Source organism: Schistocerca serialis, chromosome 2 (assembly GCF_023864345.2).
Source record: "Schistocerca serialis cubense isolate TAMUIC-IGC-003099 chromosome 2, iqSchSeri2.2, whole genome shotgun sequence".
NCBI classification, from domain to species: domain Eukaryota; kingdom Metazoa; phylum Arthropoda; class Insecta; order Orthoptera; family Acrididae; genus Schistocerca; species Schistocerca serialis.
Window position 1 is genome coordinate 596482765 of NC_064639.1, and position 19750 is coordinate 596502514.

General features: G+C 38.7%; 1 protein-coding gene across 1 annotated transcript in view; it reads right to left on the reverse strand.

The window, feature by feature from the left end:
• Positions 1-17840, reverse strand: part of LOC126457622 (nucleolin-like) — a 31589-nt gene extending 13749 nt beyond the window's left edge. The window contains exons 1-2 of the mRNA XM_050094082.1: positions 17662-17840; positions 2750-2951 (exon numbers count right to left, since the gene is read on the reverse strand). Of these exons, the coding sequence (XP_049950039.1) occupies positions 2750-2886 (137 nt within the window). The 5' untranslated portion in view covers positions 2887-2951; positions 17662-17840. The remainder of the gene's footprint in view (positions 1-2749; positions 2952-17661) is intronic.
• Between the last annotated feature and the right edge of the window lie 1910 nt (positions 17841-19750).

The following is a 19750-nucleotide window of genomic DNA, read 5'->3' on the forward strand; positions in this document are numbered from 1 at the left end:
AGATCTCCGGATCTGTCACCCATTGAGCATGTTTGGGCCTGGATGAAGCGTCGTCTCACGCGGTCTGCACGTCCAGCACGAACGCTGGTCCAACTGAGGCGGCAGGTGGAAATGGCATGGCAAGCCGTTCCACAGGACTACATCCAGCATCTCTACGATTGTCTCCTTGGGAGAATAGCAGCCTGCATTGCTGCGAAAGGTGGATATACACTGTACTAGTGCCGACATTGTGCATGCTCTGTTGCCCGTGTCCATGTGCCTGTGGTTCTGTCAGTGTGATCATGTGATGTATCTGACCCCAGGAATGTGTCAATAAAGTTTCCCCTTCCTGGGACAATGAATTCACAGTGTTCTTATTTCAATTTCCAGGAGTGTATAATTTCATACTAGCCTGATTCATCCAATCCTTGTCATGTACATGAATAACACTTGACAGCATTTCAGAAGGTTTTGGCATTGTTTTGCGCTTGAAAATGATCACTGGATTAAGTTTAGTACCATCAGCACAACATGAAAGGACAACAGTGTAGGGAATTTTGTCATGTTCAGTTGTTTTTACTGTTACAGTTTCAGCACCTTTCACAGCAACAGTTGGTGTTATTTGGCACATCAAATGACAAATGAGTTTCATTCATATTCGCTATTTGACTTAGTTCCACCTTCGTTTTCTTTCGGTGGTGAATAATAAAGTGATAGAAAGTTAATATTTTCTCTTCACACTTATGGCGCATTTTCTGAGATATTTTTGTTCTGGTTCACAAGCTAAGGCCATGACGCTTCATAAACCACCCAACCAAATCCCCCCCTTACAGTCTGTTAAGTTCCACTGTAGTGCTAGCTTCCAAGTGTTTATTTCAATCATTTTTATATTAATTCCAATGCCATTTTGACGGTGTCCTTGAATCCATATCAAATCATCATCTTCTAGTTTTGGACTTTTGCATTCAGTCATCTATTTGCACATTTAGTCTCACTCGTTTTATTCAGTTATTCTTTGCTAGCCCATCAATCGCTAATGGTTTTTCAACTGGTGGAGGGCCAAAATATCGCTCAGCTGCTCTGTTTCCATGTTCCTCTGCATATGCTACTACTTTCAAATTATAACCCACATCATATAAACACTTTTTATTTTTTGCATTATGAAACTAGCTACTAACAAAAATATTGTACTGTTACTGAAAACATAAATTACTTTTAGTTCAAGTTTACTGGCACCATGGACTGCAATAACGCATCGTAGGCTAGACAGTGTTCTGGATTTGTGATGGCAGGGTGGGAAGGAGACAGTGTTAGCAAGCTTATGAATCTCCCCCCAACTCATGTTCGTCATATTAGTCCACTGCTGTTGCCAGCTGAATCCAATGTTGCCAGATAGAGGAAGGTTTCCCACAGCATCGAACATATGACCATTTTTAAGACTGGTGAGAATTTTAAATCATACAATGGTCAGTTTTATATTAATTTAAGGTATATGACATCTAAATATTGGAGGCAATTTTTCGAAGGAAAAAGTGTGTTTCATAGTCCATAAAATATGGTAGTAAAATCACATTTACATGATGAATTATGAAATAGATGTTACGCTGTCAATCAAAGAAATGAAAATGACCCTGGCAATCACAATATACAGGCAGAAATGAAGACTCCTAAATTGTCAAGTGCTCTACAGACTTTGGCCTTGCAACAGAAACTATAACAATCCAAGTTGCCTTGCCTTGAATAGTATCACAAAGCCTTAACTCGGATACTAATTTGTTACAAAATGACACAATAAATCAGTTTTGCTCAATGAGAAGTTGATGTCACCTGTGAACAACCTGCAATATTTTCATCTCTGTGACTAGTAACAGTATACTACTGCTTCACAATGGATTTGCTTGAACGAATCATTTAGCAGACCAAAAACAACTTATTTCACAGTGTTAATGAAATCTGCCACAGGCAGATGTGACAATGTATGTGTAAAGTTCCCACATTTTACAAAATAGACAAAGTTGCATCATTAAAACCCATCCATGGAAAATAAAGGACTATTCAAAGATATTGCATTCCCTTTAACAGACAGTGAGACAAATGTACTTCACACATTGTCATATTAGTGCTTCTATCAATATTATGAGAAGGGAAGTTGCCAATCATCATATAGCAGAGATGCTGAGTGTGGTTTCAGTTGCCTGAGACTGCAGTTGTGTTTGTGAGTTGTGTGTGTGTGTGTGTGTGTGTGTGTGTGCGCGCGCGCGCGCGAGCATGTGCGTGCGCTGTCTATTACTGACAAAGGCCTTAACAGCCAAAAGCTATAATTGGAGAGTCTTTTTGTTGTGCCCATCTGCGACTCAGCATCTCCACTAAATGGTGAGTGGTAACTTTCCTTCTCATAATATTGTTACATTCCGTCCCGGATTTTCCATTGTTTGATTATTGCTTCTATCAATTTCAACTCAATTGCCATAAATGGGCCACTTTCCATGAGTCAACAGCTAATATGCTATATGTGAAGAAGGCAGATCAGCACATGTTGGCAAAAATTCTATGACCAAGACCAATATAGTCCATTATTAAGTTGCTGAAATATCAAGATTGTTATAAGGTTTCATTTGGTGACACACTGGAAAGATCAATATTTCTACTTCTATCCATTTAGCTTTAAATTTAATTAATGTGTAAGTGTGTACAATAATGTATACTGAAGTGTATACTACAGAACTTGAAACAAACGGTTTTTATATTTCCACAAAAAATAAGTTATTACCTTGCACTCTTTTGCCTGGGATAAGACACACGGACAATGTGTGGACTCAGCGCCTTCACTTTTTCCTCTGATGGAACCCTTTGGGGGAATTTGACATACAGCTTCTTGTATGCAAGTTCTGGGATTGTGTCTGCCATTTTTACAAAATACTCGCCCAAATTTCTTTGTTTAGAATTCACTGATGTAAAATTCTATTTTGAGTCTGGAATCAAAATTTCTTCAATGCTGTATCAAGACACATTATCAAAGAAAATCTTGTGAAAATACAAGTAAACAGAAAAACGTTTCAGTCACAGAGACATCATCAGACATAACGCCACACTAGTATGAACATCATTACATCATGTCTTCAAAATCATTTAATAACTTGTAAAAAAAATTAATGACTCTAGGTACAATTTGTATCTTTCAGTAGAGTAATGAGATTTTGCGAATGCGACTGATGGGGTAATGCACAGTACCAGTTATATAACATTTTCATTTCAATGCATTTATGCTAACATCTATTTTTCGGTGACAGTGCTCATTATGGCTGATGTAAAGAAAGCAACAAACTTCATGTTTAAAAAAGATTGGGATAGAGTTTCACATACATAAATGTTTCAAATGAGAGTCAGAGGCAGCAACAGGATACTCCTGTCGCACTTACTACAGCATTTTCTTCTGTCAGTAGAGAGAACAGCCGGAGCATAGAGCACACTGACACAACACTCTCTCTCTCTCTCTCTCTCTCTCTCTCTCTCTCTCTCTCTCCTCTCCTCGTACTGGTCATCAAAAATTCTTTTTACTTTTAATGAGTGTAGCAGCAACCTATCAAGGCAACATACATCATCATCATCATCATCATCATCATCATCATCATCATCAGTATACACTCTAATAATTGTGAAAATTGTAATACCGAAGAAACATATGTGACCAAAATGAATTTTATATCAAAATTTAAGTACACAGTCTTCAATTGTGAGAATTCAGTTTCGTGTGAAGACAGACACATGGCTTCAAACAGAAACTGAATATGTTCCTGAGGAATCTCTCATTCATTCCTCCACACATAAGTGACACACATGAGTGACATATTGTCTGAACATGTAGGCCTGGAATGCAGTAGTCCTTGTTACACACTGAAGGTCTGCACATTCCTAGTCGTGTGACTGTGCATTGCTCTTTTGGAAGCTGGATTTTGGAGTTGTCTACAGGGGAGGCAGTTACTTCAACTCTAAAACCTCCACCACGTTGTGACTGCTGTTCAGTGTACATTAAAATACAAAGGATTTGTAATCACATGCCGTAGCCAAAGCCATCACAAGATGGTCATTATCATAAGGTGCAATATGTATGTGGTCATCACTGCAGAAAAGGTTGAACTAATCTACAACACTATAAACATTTACACTCACTATACCAACAAGGTTTACGTAGTGGTATTGCTTTGCATTTTTTATAGTTCTTGTATGATGTATGTACATAAAATGCACCAAATTTTTATTCAGTATTTACCTATTTTGCAATACGTATTTTCTGAATTTACCAGTTTCAGTTGTGACACTGAAAAGTGCATTAAATACAGCACAAACATAAATATAGGGCAATGCTAAAGCCTAATGTATTTTCAAAAACCTTTGCCATGTAGCCACATTCATAGGTTTCGCAATCTCTCAACCAATCCTATCTGAACTAGACCTTAGGCTACACTACAGAACAGTCTGTCACCACAACCACAACAAAGATTTCAGGGGACAGGGAGGGAAGCTGGGGCACTATCATTCTTGCCTAGTATGCTAGATGGCATTCACGTGTCCACTGTGGCCTGTGCCATTTTGTGGCTCCAGACAGTAAAAGATGACACAATGGTATGCTTTCCATTGGTCAACTCCGGCATTCATTTGATACCAGTCCTCAGCATTTTTTTTTTTTTTTTAGCCGTGAGATAATGTAATTACACGGTGAAGCTTGAAGCGCCCACTTATATTATTTTATCTATGGTAGTCTTACTAACTGTGGCTGAAAACTGTGACTGCTATTTACATGAACTGTGAATTATATGTGCAATTTACATTTATTTTTAATTGTACATGAACAAAATTTATTTTTAGAAATGATATTGTTGTTCTGTGTGCGATGTCCTTTTCATGACAATCGTATCCGTTCTTTTATTTCCATGCTGTATTAGCTTGTGTCTTATATTGTATATGATCTGCTGTATAAGGCTTATTTGATGGTTGGTTATTGTCTATGATCATGCTGCGTTATATTTTGCAATACGGATCCAAAATTAATATCCAATAGCCGAATGTTGTGGATTGAATGGGGATGTTGAACAACTATTAAATTTTTGCAGATGTTGACGAGTGTCATTGGGAAATACCGTAAATGTCACATGCGTGACAATAAAATGAGATTGACAAAGGTGTCTTTTGTCAATGATCTTCGGATGGCTATAAGTGGAGGCATATTAGGCATAATTTGTGATAGTACATCATGCACGGGACATGGGTTGTGAGATCGGCACTCAGTCTATATGTTGTTGTTATGCTAACATACTATTTTTGTTATCAGTTTTCAGTTAAATACTGCATGCATGAAACAGGTGACTCTTTAAAGTACAGTATTTGACTGGTTTTTGTTCTGTAGAGATGTACGTGGGGAATTCATTAAATATATGCGATCATCAGCAGATGGGGGGTGGGGGGGGGGGGGGGGATGACAATGAAAGATGAGTTGAGCTTTATTGAGAGGAAGAGCAGTAAGGGGCATAAATTTTTTTTTATGTTTGGGGCAACTGTTTCTGGAGGGACTTGTGATAGTGTTTTCCAGGTTGTTGAAAATCATAATACGCAAGTATTTGAGTATTGAGCTTAATAATGGTGAAATATGTAGCAGAGTGGTGCACAATCATGTTAGATGTGTTTGCTTTTAATAAGGTGTTAGGCAGTAACGGATATAATAATCGTGGAGTAAATCATAACATTAAATTTAAAGATTACAAGGCTGAGACCTGTACTAACACTACTGAAGTATATTTGGGGGGGGGGGGGGGGGGTCGTTCTGTTGCAGGAGTAAAAGGAAGTACTCTGTTTTACAGGCTCATCCTCATGAGTGCTGTTGTCAAATAGAATTCTGCATGTGTGTGTATTTTTCCTGTTTTTATGAAGTTAATAGCAAGGTGCACATGCCCAGCCTTGTAAATTAAAAGCAGGCGGGTGGGAGTTTTTTGTGGTGTGGGAAGGGGATTGCATGGTATTGCTCTTTTTGTGTGTTTCTTTTTGGGTGGGGAGGATGAAAGGTCCAATTCACGTGGGATTTGGTGTCTGGTAAGCTTGATGCTAGATCTTATACAAGTCGTTTTTATTGTGTAAATTGCGACCTCTCTGTATCGGTGTTTTAAGCTGTGCTATGTGAGTCAACATCAGTTGACCTCTACTGCCTTTCGTTAACTTTTTATGATTTCTAGTTACGTGTACTGCCTTGTTTTTTGTAGAATCATCTGTTTTAGGATTTTTGTATTGGTATTGGTCTTTGTAGTTAAGCTATACAGTGCAAGTGATGTTTTCGATACCAGTTGCAATGTGTCTGCTCTTACAGTGGATTTTTTGCTTTTTTGAACTATTGTTTCATTTGGTTTCTGTTGTGCATTTTGTATATTTTACGATTAAAAAGATTTGAGGGTGTTATGTTAGAGTATAGTTTGTCCCCGCCCAAAACCCTCATTTTCCTGCGGTAGTCTCGTAAGCTCCAATATTTATTACGAATTTGTATGATCCTGTAATTGTATTTTCACACAATGGAAACATTTTAAGCTTATTGGTTGCCATTATGAAATAACAGCTGTGTGGCATCTTGGGCATTGTGTGACAAAATTGGTCAAAGTTGAGGATCATATTGAATGCTCTAGTTTATCCCTTACCACAGTAGATGGTGCCAAACAGTTGACACAGATGTGCCACACAAATTTGAGTGAAATCAACACTGTGGATGAGCTGGATGGGCTGTTGTAGCCATGTGGACATAATGGCATTGAATTCACGACTGGAACAGGAATAAAACCTAACATATGCTATGACGGTAAGTACTCTGCCACGCACTTTTCACTGGTTTGCAAAGTACGTATGTAGATGGCAATTATCCCATGCAAACCATTATCTGTGCAGTGGTGCACACAGTTTCATAAGTGTGGTAAAAAGAAATTGTTTTGTAAACAATCCTCTGAAGGGTACATTCTTGGCCTAGCAATCCTCCAGTTTTTTCACCCCATCAGAAAAATAAGTCCTGTCAAACTCTGCAAAATACTTATTGACTGCAACTACCACTTCCTCATTTGATGAAAACTACTTCATAGCACACCAAAGTTTCAAGTTAGGGAGCAGGAAAAAGTCACTTGGGGCTAAGTCTCACGAAGAGGGCAGATAAGGAACCATTTCAAAGCCTAATTCATGTACTTTCGTCATTGTTATCGCTGATGTGTGGGATGGTGCATTATCCTGGTGAAAGAGTACTTTTTGCATGCCAACCTTGGTGTTTTTCCAACCACCACATGTCAAACAGTCCAACGATGAAGCATAATGGGTCCAGTTCTTGGTCTCCCTTTTTCCAAGTAACCTTTGAGGATTATTCCTTCAGAATAAAAACCAGTGGCCATCACCTTACCAACTGACAAAATGGTCTTTCCCTTCTTCAGTGCACTTTCACTAGCCTCTGTCCATTGGTTTGACTGCCATTTTGATTCTGGTGTATAGTGATGGCTCCAGGTATCAACAGTCACAAAACGGCACAAAAGTCTGGCAGATTGCAACCAAAGCATCACCAGAATTGTGTTGAAACACTGCACTGGATGCACTTTTCAACTGTGAACAATGACAGCACTAACCTCACACATAGCTTATTCATAGCTGCAGATCGAGCAATGTAATGCAGTGGTTAGCACACTGGACTCACATTCGGGAGGACGATGGTTCAAACCCACATCTGTCCACCCCGATTTAGGTTTTCTGTGATTTCCCTAAATCGTTTCAGGCAAATGTCAGGACGATTCCTTTGAAAAGGCATGGTCGACTTCCTTACCAAACTTCCTAATCTGATGGAACCAATGGCCTTGCTGTTTGGTTCCCTCCATTGAATCAATCAATAAATCAACCAACCAACCAACCAACCAACCAAAGCTGCAGGATACTATGCACTCAGTTGAGATGCCTACAGTCTCAGCAATCTCACAAATTTCTGTTTGGCGGCCTTGCATTACCATATCACAGATTTTTTCTGTGGTTTCCTTTGTGGTGACCTCAACTGGACAGCTAGAGCACTCTTCATCTTCGGTGCTTGTCCACCCAGATTTAAATTCATTAATCCAAAAGTACATGGCCTTCAATGATGGTGCAGAGTCCACATGAACTTCTCCAATTCTGATTTGTCCGGCAGTCCAAACCTTAAAATGAAAACGCTTAGAATGTAAGAGAATGCTGCTGGCCCTGCAAGTACACTATTATTTACTGGACTGTAAATAATCATACTTTCTGTGTGTTGCAGTTTTCACAAATAGCATATTTGTATCCCTGCTGGCCTTGGTTTCTGAACTCATCTATTAAGAATATTACGATTTTTTTTTATTAATTTACATTGCATTGCAAACCTTCAAAATGCTTTCCATTACAGTTTGCAAAAATAAAGTGAAGCTTTAATACCACTTTGCCAATTCACAACCAAACTGTCACCTTTCAAACTAACACAGACCTGGTGTTACTACAACCTAAATACCAAAAAAATTATAGATATACAGGTACATAGATTTGTTCTCTTCTGCACATATGATGTCACACAACACATCACTACACCAAGAGACAAAGTTAACATCCAGTATATTCAGCAGACCTGGAAATTCTCTATACTTTGAAACCAACATTAAATCAAATGCAACATTTCCTCACAGACGGGCACTTACACCACACCATGGGAATTTAGCCTGTTCTTTGTCAGGAACCATAGAAAATTAACATACAATAACTCATGATGGACTGCACTACTGCCTCTTACAATTTACTCACTAAATTATATGTGCAGTCACTGGAGAGGAGTGAAATAGTACTTTTGTGATGGCACAGAAGTAAGTCTACAAAAAGACTTAGTTCTCCTAGTGGTCATGTCAGAATGCTAATACTATGAAAACTCTACTACCCACTACCTTTGTTTCACAAGCTATAGAGAGACATTCGATTTACAATTGAATCTTGAATCTTAAGATGACCAAACAGAATGCTGAATAGTAACCCTACTTTCTATACTATAAGTATGATCCCGAGTTGTTACACGGTTAAAGCACATAATTTAAACAATTGCTCACAGAAGCACTCAGAGAAATCATTTTATCATAGTGGTCACAATGCCACTCAGTCAACATCGCCAAAAACATCACTGTGCTTCAAGTGAGTATCTTATGAATTCACTAACGTACTTCTGCATCATTTAAAAAGAAATACGTAAAAACAGTCATCATACAGGAGGAATAATGATGCAGTTCGCAAACAAACACCATTTTCTCATCATATACTTGCCAGCACAATGTTCGGAAGCTAGTTTTTACCTGTTGCAATCTAATTTCACATACAAATTTGAATTATTGCTTCTGGTGTAGCACACTGCCCCATCTCAGCACCTTGTGATATTACATGAGATCATGTAAAGTTAAGATAATAATAGAGACAAAAAACACACAAACAAATTTCAAGCTTTCGCAACCCATGGTTGCTTCATTAGGAAAGAGGGAAGGAGAGGGAAAGACGAAAGGATGTGGGTTTTAAGGGAGAGGGTAAGGAGTCATTCCAATCCCGGGAGCGGAAAGACTTACCTTAGGGGGAAAAAAGGACAGGTATACACTCGCACGTGCGCACGCACGCATGCACGCACGCACACACACACACACACACACACACACACACACACACACACACACACACACACACAGACACAGGCAGACATGTCGCGCGTGCGAGTGTATACCTGTACTTTTTTCCCCCCTAAGATAAGTCTTTCCGCTCCCGGGATTGGAATGACTCCTTACCCTCTCCCTTAAAACCCACATCCTTTCGTCTTTCCCTCTCCTTCTCATTTTCCTGATGAAGCAACTGTGGGTTGCGAAAGCTTGAAATTTGTCTTTGTGTTTGTGTGTTTTTTGTCTCTATCAACATACCAATGCTTTCGTTTGGTAAGTTACAGCATCTTTGTTTTTAGATATATTTTTTCCACGTGGAATGTTTCCCCCTATTATATTCATAAGATAATAATAGGTTATACATATCAGATAATATGGGATGAGGATGCTTTTGTCAAAATAGTGGCTTTTCTGCTAACTTTACAATGTCAAATAAAAGGACTGTCTAGCAACTTAACAACAGTTAGTTACTGATACAATGCACATAATTAGCTTCTAACAGTTGCTTCTCTTTATTCTCTACACCTAGATTCATTCAACTTATGTTTCTTCTTAATGGTGGGATATACGGAACAAAATGAATGAATGAATGACTGTAGGAACTGAATATATTTACAGTATGATAGTGGCCACCGCAAAGGGCCATGATAAGCAATTTCCTATTTGCTGATAGGTCAACTTTAAGCATCTTCAACAGAGAAGCATTATTTCCTTTTGTGGCATCCTGACCATGAAGCGTATGTGTAGAGCATTTAAAATTAGTTGCAACTTTTGATGTTCGGCTGACCAGCGGTGGACATGACACCATTGCCCAGATAACACCAATGGCAAACCAGCTTTCCCTACAACGCTGCCAGTGGCTTGGCTGATAATGTGCCCCTGTTGCAACATTTCCTCTACGTGGGCATTCACACCAAACCATGGAAATTTAGCCTGTTCTTTGTCAGAAACTGTAGAAAATTAACAGATAATAAGATCACAATGTACTGCACTACTCACTAAATGATATATGCTGTCACTGGAGATGAGTGAAACAGTATTTTTGTGATGGAGTAGACATAAGTCTACAAAAAAACTTAGTTCTCCTAGTGGATAAGACAGAACGCTAATGCTATACAACTCTGTTACCTGCTACCTATAGCTGAATCTGAATCTTAAGATGACCAACCAGAGTGACGAGTAGTAGTCCTACTTTCTGTTATATACAGTATGATCCCAAGTTGTTGTCGTTAAAGCATGTAATTTAAAAACTGCTCACAGAAGCACTCAGAGAAATCATTTTATCATAGTGGTCACAATACCACTCAGTCAACATCGCCAAAAACATCACTGTGCTTCAAGAGAGCAATCTTATGAATTCGAAGACATACCTCTGCAAGATTTAAAAAGAAATACAGAAAAACTGACATTCACCATACCAGGAATAATGATGCAATTCGCAAACAAACGCCATTTTCTCATCGTATATTTACCAGCACAATGTTTGAAGGCTAGTTTTTATCTGCATAGAAATACTTTGTTGCAACCTAATTTCATGCATACAAATTTGTATTATTGCTTGTGGCATAGCACACTGCCACATCTTGGCATCTTGTGACATTATGTTATCCACAAAAAGGCAATGTAATCATGTAAAGTTAAGGTAACAATGGCTATATTGTGAAAAGGAAAGTTGCTACTCACCATATAGCAGAGATGCTGAGTCACAGATAGGCACAACAAAAAGACTGTCACAAATATAGCTTTCAACCAGTAAGGCCTTTGTCAAAGTTACATGACAAACACACACGAACACACTCATGCAAACACAACTCACACACACATGACTGCGCAGTCTCATGGAGGCCACACTGCAAGCAGCAGCACTAGTGCGTAATGGGAGTGGCGACTGGTTGGGGTAAGGAGGAGGCTGGGACGGGATGGAAAGGTGGAAGGATAGTGGGTGGGGTGGCGGACAGTGACAGGCTGTTTGAGAGGGCGCAGGGGATGAGGTGGAAAGAGGGTAGGGCAGATATGTGAAGCCGGGAGGTGGGGGGATACAGGAAAGGAGAGAAGTAAAAAGACTGAGTGCAATGGAGGAATGAGGGCTGTGTAGTGCTGGAATGGGAACAGAGAAGGGGTTGGATGAGAGAGGACAATGACTAATGAAGGTCGAGGTCAGGAAGGTTACAGGCATGTAGGATATTTCCACCTGCGCAATTCCTGAAAAGCTGGTGTTGGTTAGAAGGATCGATATGGCACAGGCTGTGAAGCAGCCATTGAAATGAAGGATGTCATGTTTGGCTGTGTGCTCAGCAATAAGGTGGTCCACTTGTTTCTTGGCTACAGTTTGTCAGTGGCCATTCATGCGGACAGACAGCTTGTTGGTTGTCATGCCTACATACAATGCAGCACAGTGGTTGCAACTTAAATAGTAGATCACATGGCTGATTTCAAAAGTAGCCCTGCTTTTGATGGGATAGGTGATGTTTGTGACCAGACTGAAGTAGGTTGTGATGGGAGGATGTATAGGACAAGTCTTGCATCTAGGTCTATTGCAGGGGTATCAGCCATGAGGTCTTTCCTCATTTCAGGGCACAACGAGAGGTAGTCGAAACCCTGGTGGAGAATGTAATGCAGTTGCTCCAGTCCTGGGTGGTACTGAGTTACAAGAGGAATGCTCCTATGTGGCCAGACAGTGGGACTTTCTGATGTGGTGGGAGACTGGAAATATAAGGCAAATCTCCCATGCCTCATCTTATAAAATAATCTTACAACTTCTTCATTTATATTGCTAGAAACCCCACAGATGCTCTCATTTCACCAGTATTGATGGCTCTAAATAATTACATTATTTGACTGAAAAAATCTGTAGTTGGTTGAATATCATGGTAGATGTGGAAGTTGCGCATTTTAATCATACAGCAAAACAGTCTTGTCTTTGTGTGCTATCATTTGCCAAAATCCTATTTCAGTATCTCAAACCATTTATGAGATATGAGGAATTTATGAATATTTCATTCAAGCTTTTTCACTGACTCATGAGTTCGTGACAGCACACTTTACATATATTCCATTTTCTGAAGACTGGAAACAGTCATTGACATCCTTCCAAGTTTAAAGAATAATTCAATATATTATCTACATTTAACACACACCAAAACATGTAACCTAGCATGCATCAAACACAAATTCATAGCAAAACCTATTTTTCACTGCAAACTAAGAATTTCTTGCTGTAGTTTACCCACTACAGAAATAACTAACAATAACTAGGGCCATAAACGAAATGATAGGCAGTTCATCATGAAGCTGATGAATTAAACTATAAGGTGTGTGAGAATGAGAGTTTATTACCGAATTGTTTCTTTAAAATCATTTGAGAAAGACTGCAGATCGGTTGGTTTGGATGACTTGCTGTTCACGAAGTCAAGTGAGCCTGCCAGGTTCCACACCGAGTAGGTCTGGCATTATAGCATGGTCACCTGCTGATGTACCCAGCACATGCTCGCAACTACACTTCCAGTTATGAAGTTCAGTTACATACCACCAAACAAAATTATTTTCTGTAGACACAGATCTACAATCAAACTGAAGATCCTTTTACAGGAGCAGCTTTCTTGTCTCAATCAACTACTTGTGGTAAGTAAGTCTACAACAAGGTTTTTGGTGTTTTATTTCTATACCCAGTCTCATCTTATGGACTGGTCGTTTTCTTTCACATGGCAGTTCAAAAATTGTGTACTTTGTCAGCGCTGTAAAAATGAGGTTAAGAGAGACCATTGTTTTTACAAAAAAGTCAAAATATACAAAGAGAATGTGGGAACGAGAATGATAAAAAGAGTTTGCTAACGACACAGCAAAATTCATAGTGGGTGTTCTTGACAAAGGTTGTGCTGTTAATACTCAACACTGATGAGAATTGAAACAATAATAAAAATGTATTTTTTTTCCCTTTTATGTATGTCATAACATCAAAAATTATTTTCTTTGTTAAATAGATCTGACTTTTTAAGTGTTGAAACAGTCTTCATTGAAAATGTTTATGCATCTTGTGATTTTATTTATATGTAATGTTGGTGTTCTACCTATCCAAGGATTGTAAACATAAATACCTCTGTGTTTTCAAATATTCTCTCTCTTTCTTGTGGAAGGACACTAGCGGGAAAAATTGCTGGATACTGAGCAATCTTCACAATGTCTTGTGAAAACAAAACAAACAACAAAACAATGGCTTAAGAGAGACAAAAATCAACTGAATTCAGCGAGAATAGGTTAATTTCTTTAGTTAGCATACAGAGCCACAGTCCCCTATTTCTGCTTATGTGCAGTCTGCAGCATACTCAAGATGTCAGAACTCTACACTTGGCAACACTATTGATCACTGACATCACTGGCACAATGAGTGGTTGATCTGTGCTATAACATTTTAATTGTGCACAACAGTTAAACTGTCCTATATAGAACTGTCCATATTCCAATCGACATTCAAATGACAATATAGGTAGCGAGGTATCCATCCATACCACCAGAGACTCAAGACAGAAATTTAAAAAAAAAAAAAAACTTTTTTTTATCTTTGAATGGGAAATCATGAGAATGATTCTGAATCAATTCATGAAGAGAGCATGTGCAGATGAAGAAAGAACCAAGAGCTATACAACCTGATGAAATAACTCAACTTCATGGAGAAAATAAAAAACAAGGTGGTGTAAAAAAGTACTAAAATCTGTTAAAATTCAGCTAAAACTTTCTTCATGAGCAATGCATCTACACAGCTAAAAAATACTTAATGGTTAATAATGAAAGGGGAAAGCTACAACACCAGATCACATTACAATAAATGTAACCCTTTTACAAGACAACCATGTGCATAAAACCTGTAGTGCATGATAGCAATGTCTTATTATTTTCCACAGCTGAACACCTCACTCATCATAGTAGGATAGGCATAGCAGCATGTTCATGGATCCACATGTTCATTTGTGTGTACAGTGATAAACTATGTTTCAGATCATAATTTACCTGATGCAAACTGTGTATACATGAAAGAACACTGTATAACAGGAACCAACAGAATGAGGCAGTGCAGTTACAAAAGCAATGACATATATTCTAGAGGATGGAGTTTGCTCTGTATGGCCACCCTGAATCATTTCAGGCAAATGCCAAATGGTTCCTTCATAGAGGCCACAGCCGGCCACCAGCCTTATCCTAACAAAAGCACACGTGAATTTTTGTATATTATTAGATAATTATATTCACTGCATAACAATACCAATATTGTTTCAGATGGATGGATGGATGGATGAATAAATAAATCAAATCAAATCTATCCTGCCACGGCACATTGCTAGGGGGCCACACACTTTCTGGGCCAAAGTTGTGCTTATGGGAAAATCTAATGGTACTTGTCCAATTGAAAGAACAAGGAAGAAATTACTGGATGAGCTGCAGAAGGTGTTTCAGCAGCTGGGTATGCATGAGAAATACATCCAAAATCCAAGACTGCCATCTGTGGCGGAACATTGTAAGGTTGGCACATGATCTTTAGGATTGTAAACAGTGATCTGTATGTATGATTGTCATGAGGGGAAAAAAGTGTGACCATCTATTATATGTGGCACCTGGTAAATGAAATGTCGTGAGGCTAGGGCCTCCCGTCGGGTAGACCGTTCGCCTGGTGCAGGTCTTTCGATTTGACGCCACTTCGGCGACCTGCGCGTTGATGGGGATGAAATGATGGTGATTAGTACAACACAACACCCAGTCCCTGAGCGGAGAAAATCTCCGACCCAGCCGGGAATCGAACCCGGGCCCTTTGGATTGACAGTCTGTCACGCTGACCACTCAGCTACCGGGCCGGACGTGGCACCTGGTCACAAGATATGTTGCATACAACTAGCAAATCTATGAAAACATAATTACAGCTTGAGTGGCAAGAACCATTACACATTAAAATGAATATTCTACACAATAAATTGCTGCACATAACAATACTGAATGATGTTCTGACCATCTTCTGAGTAAAACTTTACTGTAGAAAACTTTTTAAAAAAATTACGATAACTGTGGCTTAACACAGCAACAAATAACTGGTTGCTGTATTCATATTATATTACTTATAATTCTTCTAAAGTCATGTTTGTAATTTATATTTTCAATGATGTGTATTAACAAGGTAACGTCACTGTATGCCAACCCTCAAAAAAATTTAAAAATGTTGATTGTAGTTGATTTGTATTAACATCAGACTTTTTAAAGTGGTACTGATTTGCAAGTAGGCACCAGAACTTGAAAATATCTTTCACCACATACATAGAAATACCAAGACACTTTCAGGAACTCGTACTACTAGGGTCGGGGGTAACTTTTCGACAACTATAAAAAAGAAGTCAACATTCGTTAATTATTGTTGACTTTTACTCTCAACTTACTTCTGAAAGAGATACTGATGTGTAAGTAGGATCTGGAAACTGAAAATTTTTCCTTCATTGCCTAAAACCACATCTATTACTTAGACAAAATTTTATGGGAGAAGGTTAAATGAAAATTTTAAAACATTTATGGAATATGCTAGAAGACTTGAAGTCTTTTTTTCAAAACTTCTGAATATAAAATACCTGGCTACTACAATATTTTGAAAAGATAAGCACAAAGTACTCCCCCTCCCCTTCCCGGCCAAGGTATCGGGAGACTTAATATAGCACTGCACATAACATGGCAGTAAGCCCCTAAATACGAAATAATTAAATGTGAATGAAGAAACGGCTCAAGGGAGCACTGCAAAACAGAAGCATTGGAACAATGAAACAACATCCATGTTGTTTGTTGTTGTGGTCTTCAGTCCTGAAACTGGTTTGATGCAGCTCTCCATGCCACTCTACCCTGTGCAAGCTCCTTCATCTCCCAGTACCTACTGCAACCTACATCCTTCTGAATCTGCTTAGTGTATTCATCTCTTGGTCTCCCTCTATGATTTTTACCCTCCACGCTGCCCTCCAATGCTAAATTTGTGATCCCTTGATGCCTCAGGACATGCCCTACCAACCGATCCCTTCTTCTAGTCAAGTTGTGCCACAAACTTCTCTTCTCCCCAATCCTATTCAATACCTCCTCATTAGTTACGTGATCTACCCACCTAATCTCCAACATTCTTCTGTAGCATCCATGCAACGTTGAAAAGGAGATGTACCGAAATGGGCCAATATACTATAATAATAATAATAATAATAATAATAATACAATAAAGTTATCTTCAGAGTTTGGCTAACGCCAGTCATAGATTTACAGCATCAATAATCGCAGAAGAATATGAGAGTCAATGCTGCAGAGAGCAAGCCTATACAAATTATGGCATATTAGATTACATGTAATTTCGTAACAATTTATCCACAGCGAGGAGATCCTCCAGGACGTAGAACATGTCAGAAAAACAAGAATAACGTATTTGGAATGAAAAACAAATACAAGTATGCTAATGTAACCTTTTCAGATCACAAGTGTAATGACTAAATAGTTGTGGAATGAGTCCAACAAATTTTTAAACCTATTTCCTGAATTAAATTTTCACTCTGCGGCGCAGTGTGCGCTAATATGAAACTTCCCGGCAGATAAAAACTGTGTACCGGGCCGAGATTCGAACACGGGTCCCGAGTTCGAGTCTCGGTCCGGCAAACAGTTTTAATCTGCCAGGAAGTTTCATATTTCCATTTATGAGGTAATAAATGCTAAAAAGATAACTCGTTTTACTACACTAACAGTGTGACCACAAGTAATAAGGCGCGTACTTAAATCATTTCTGACGCTGTTCACGCTCGATATCAGTTAATTAACAAAGCACTCGATACCTACTTCTTGTTTGAATTATTGTAAGTTGTTTTTTAAGCCAAGTTATACAGTAACACGGTAGTAAACAACGTGCAATAGTTAACGTTGCACAAATTAGTGCACCTTTGTTTCCAACTAAGTCAGCTCCAGACTATCGAAATTAAAGGCCGTAAAATCTTACCAATTCATATAACGCGGTTTATAGTCACCCATGTAGAAGTATTATTAAAAAAAAAAAATACATTCACCCCTCAGCACACGTAAACAAACACATCAACCATGCACAACCGTGAATTCATATTCGGCACAGAACCACAGAGAATCAATCAGTCAAAGATCACTTGTTTCACGGGGTACTCTAAAACTTTGGAATCTAATTTACCGCGCGTCAACGGGAACTGAAAACTGGCAATGTACAGTGTGCACCTTCATCAACAGTCATGCCAGCCAATAACGATTATCAGCGAAGAACGTAACCAGGCCTAAATACTTTTTAAAAAGTTTTATCGCAATGCTATAACCGGTTTTTGGATACCATGCCTAGCTTCAGATAGTAAATGTATCCAAATACATGTACATTTTTATCAGCACCAAGTCGTCGTTCCTGCATCGCACAAGTATATTTCAACTTTTAGTGCCATTTTATAGAATGTTTTAAGAGTGAAAATGTGGTAGTTTGCCTACATTTAATTATGTAGTATGTGAAACAGATGTGTACACTTACTGCTACATATTTTCCAATGGATGATACTGTCTTTTAGCTTGATCTTCAGAGAAACATCTCTGGGTTAGGTGTTGCATGCGGAAGCCGCTCTTTCTTGGTGTTACACAATTTTTGCAACTTGACTGACCATAAACTGACGCTCAAGTGTTCATCTTCAGCACGCCACTTTTGTAGTTGTCACAAATTCAACTAAGTGAGCAAATCGGAGCAATTCGGGCGATTATTTACATGTATAACGCAACTTACGAATTTTCCTTCTTGTGAGACCGTGAATGACAGACAGGTCCGATTCGAAATTCTAGATTCTAACATTTTAGTGTTTGTGATACTTTCACAGAGTCTTACATTGATTGTGTCTGTACTGTGGGTATCGCGATATATTGTGTATTTTAGAACACTGCGAGTGCCGCCAGAAACTCATACATTATCGTCAATTCTAACCTTCTTGTGCATTGTAGACAGTTTAGTTACATACTGTATCCTCGTTCAACACCAATCGTTCCCTAATATCACTATATACTTACGAGAAAAAGGTATATTTTTGAGAATTTTCCGACGCTTGCTAATTTATAGTGCGATATTATCAAAGTTACTAAAGTGCGCGTCATTTATGTTGGCGGCCGAGTTTAGGTTCGTTCTGCGCATCTGACGTCACAAAACACAGTCAGCCAATGAACAGAGAACGACGTTGCCAGATCCAGACTGCAGTGCAGAGCATGGACGGGAGTGTCTTCAGTTTTAGAAACGTTCAGTCATAACTAAAGTAATAGAACAAAAGCAATGTCTTGATAGCAGACTTTCTTTTATAGAAAGTTTGGAAAAAGCATTCTTTATACCAGTTGCTTCATATTCTATAAATTAATTGAACCAAACAAGCAATAAGACTCCTAATTCAGGCGATAGCAAGGAAAGGTGTTTGTATCAATCTCACGAACCGCTTTTTCGCATTAAAGAACAGTGGTTATTGTTTATTTCCTATTGTACTTCGACGAAGCGTGAGTAATTCATAGTCAATTCATACGTCAGTATTTTGCATGATGTGTTAGAGACCTCATGGCAATCAGTAGTCAGACCAGTTGCGATAGTGTAACGGTTAAGGTGCTGGGCTACTACGCGAGAGGTTATGAGTTCAAACCATGTGCGGTGCTTATTATTTTCATTATTTAAAAACAATATCGAAGTGCCTTTCGTCACGAATTATATTCGTTTGAATGCAATTTTTTTAAAACTTCTAGTGCTTTGTCTCTTCATTAACCCTTTCGCTGCTGCAAAAACGTGTTCTCTGCATCCCGCGCTGTGCGCGATTTTGTCATCACTGCACTGCTCGCCTGTGCAGACACATGGTGTTCCCACTGCTTTGACACACTTATTATTCGATTTCACAAAAACTATTTGGCCCAAAGATTTAATTTTTACACGTCTTCTTGACTGATACCTTCCCCCCATAAATGACTTAACTTTGTTTCGATGTTCAACGCAGTTATTATGCAGCATTAAATGTAGTAAACCATTGCATAAAATTTTGAAGAGTTTCCAGAGGTATAAG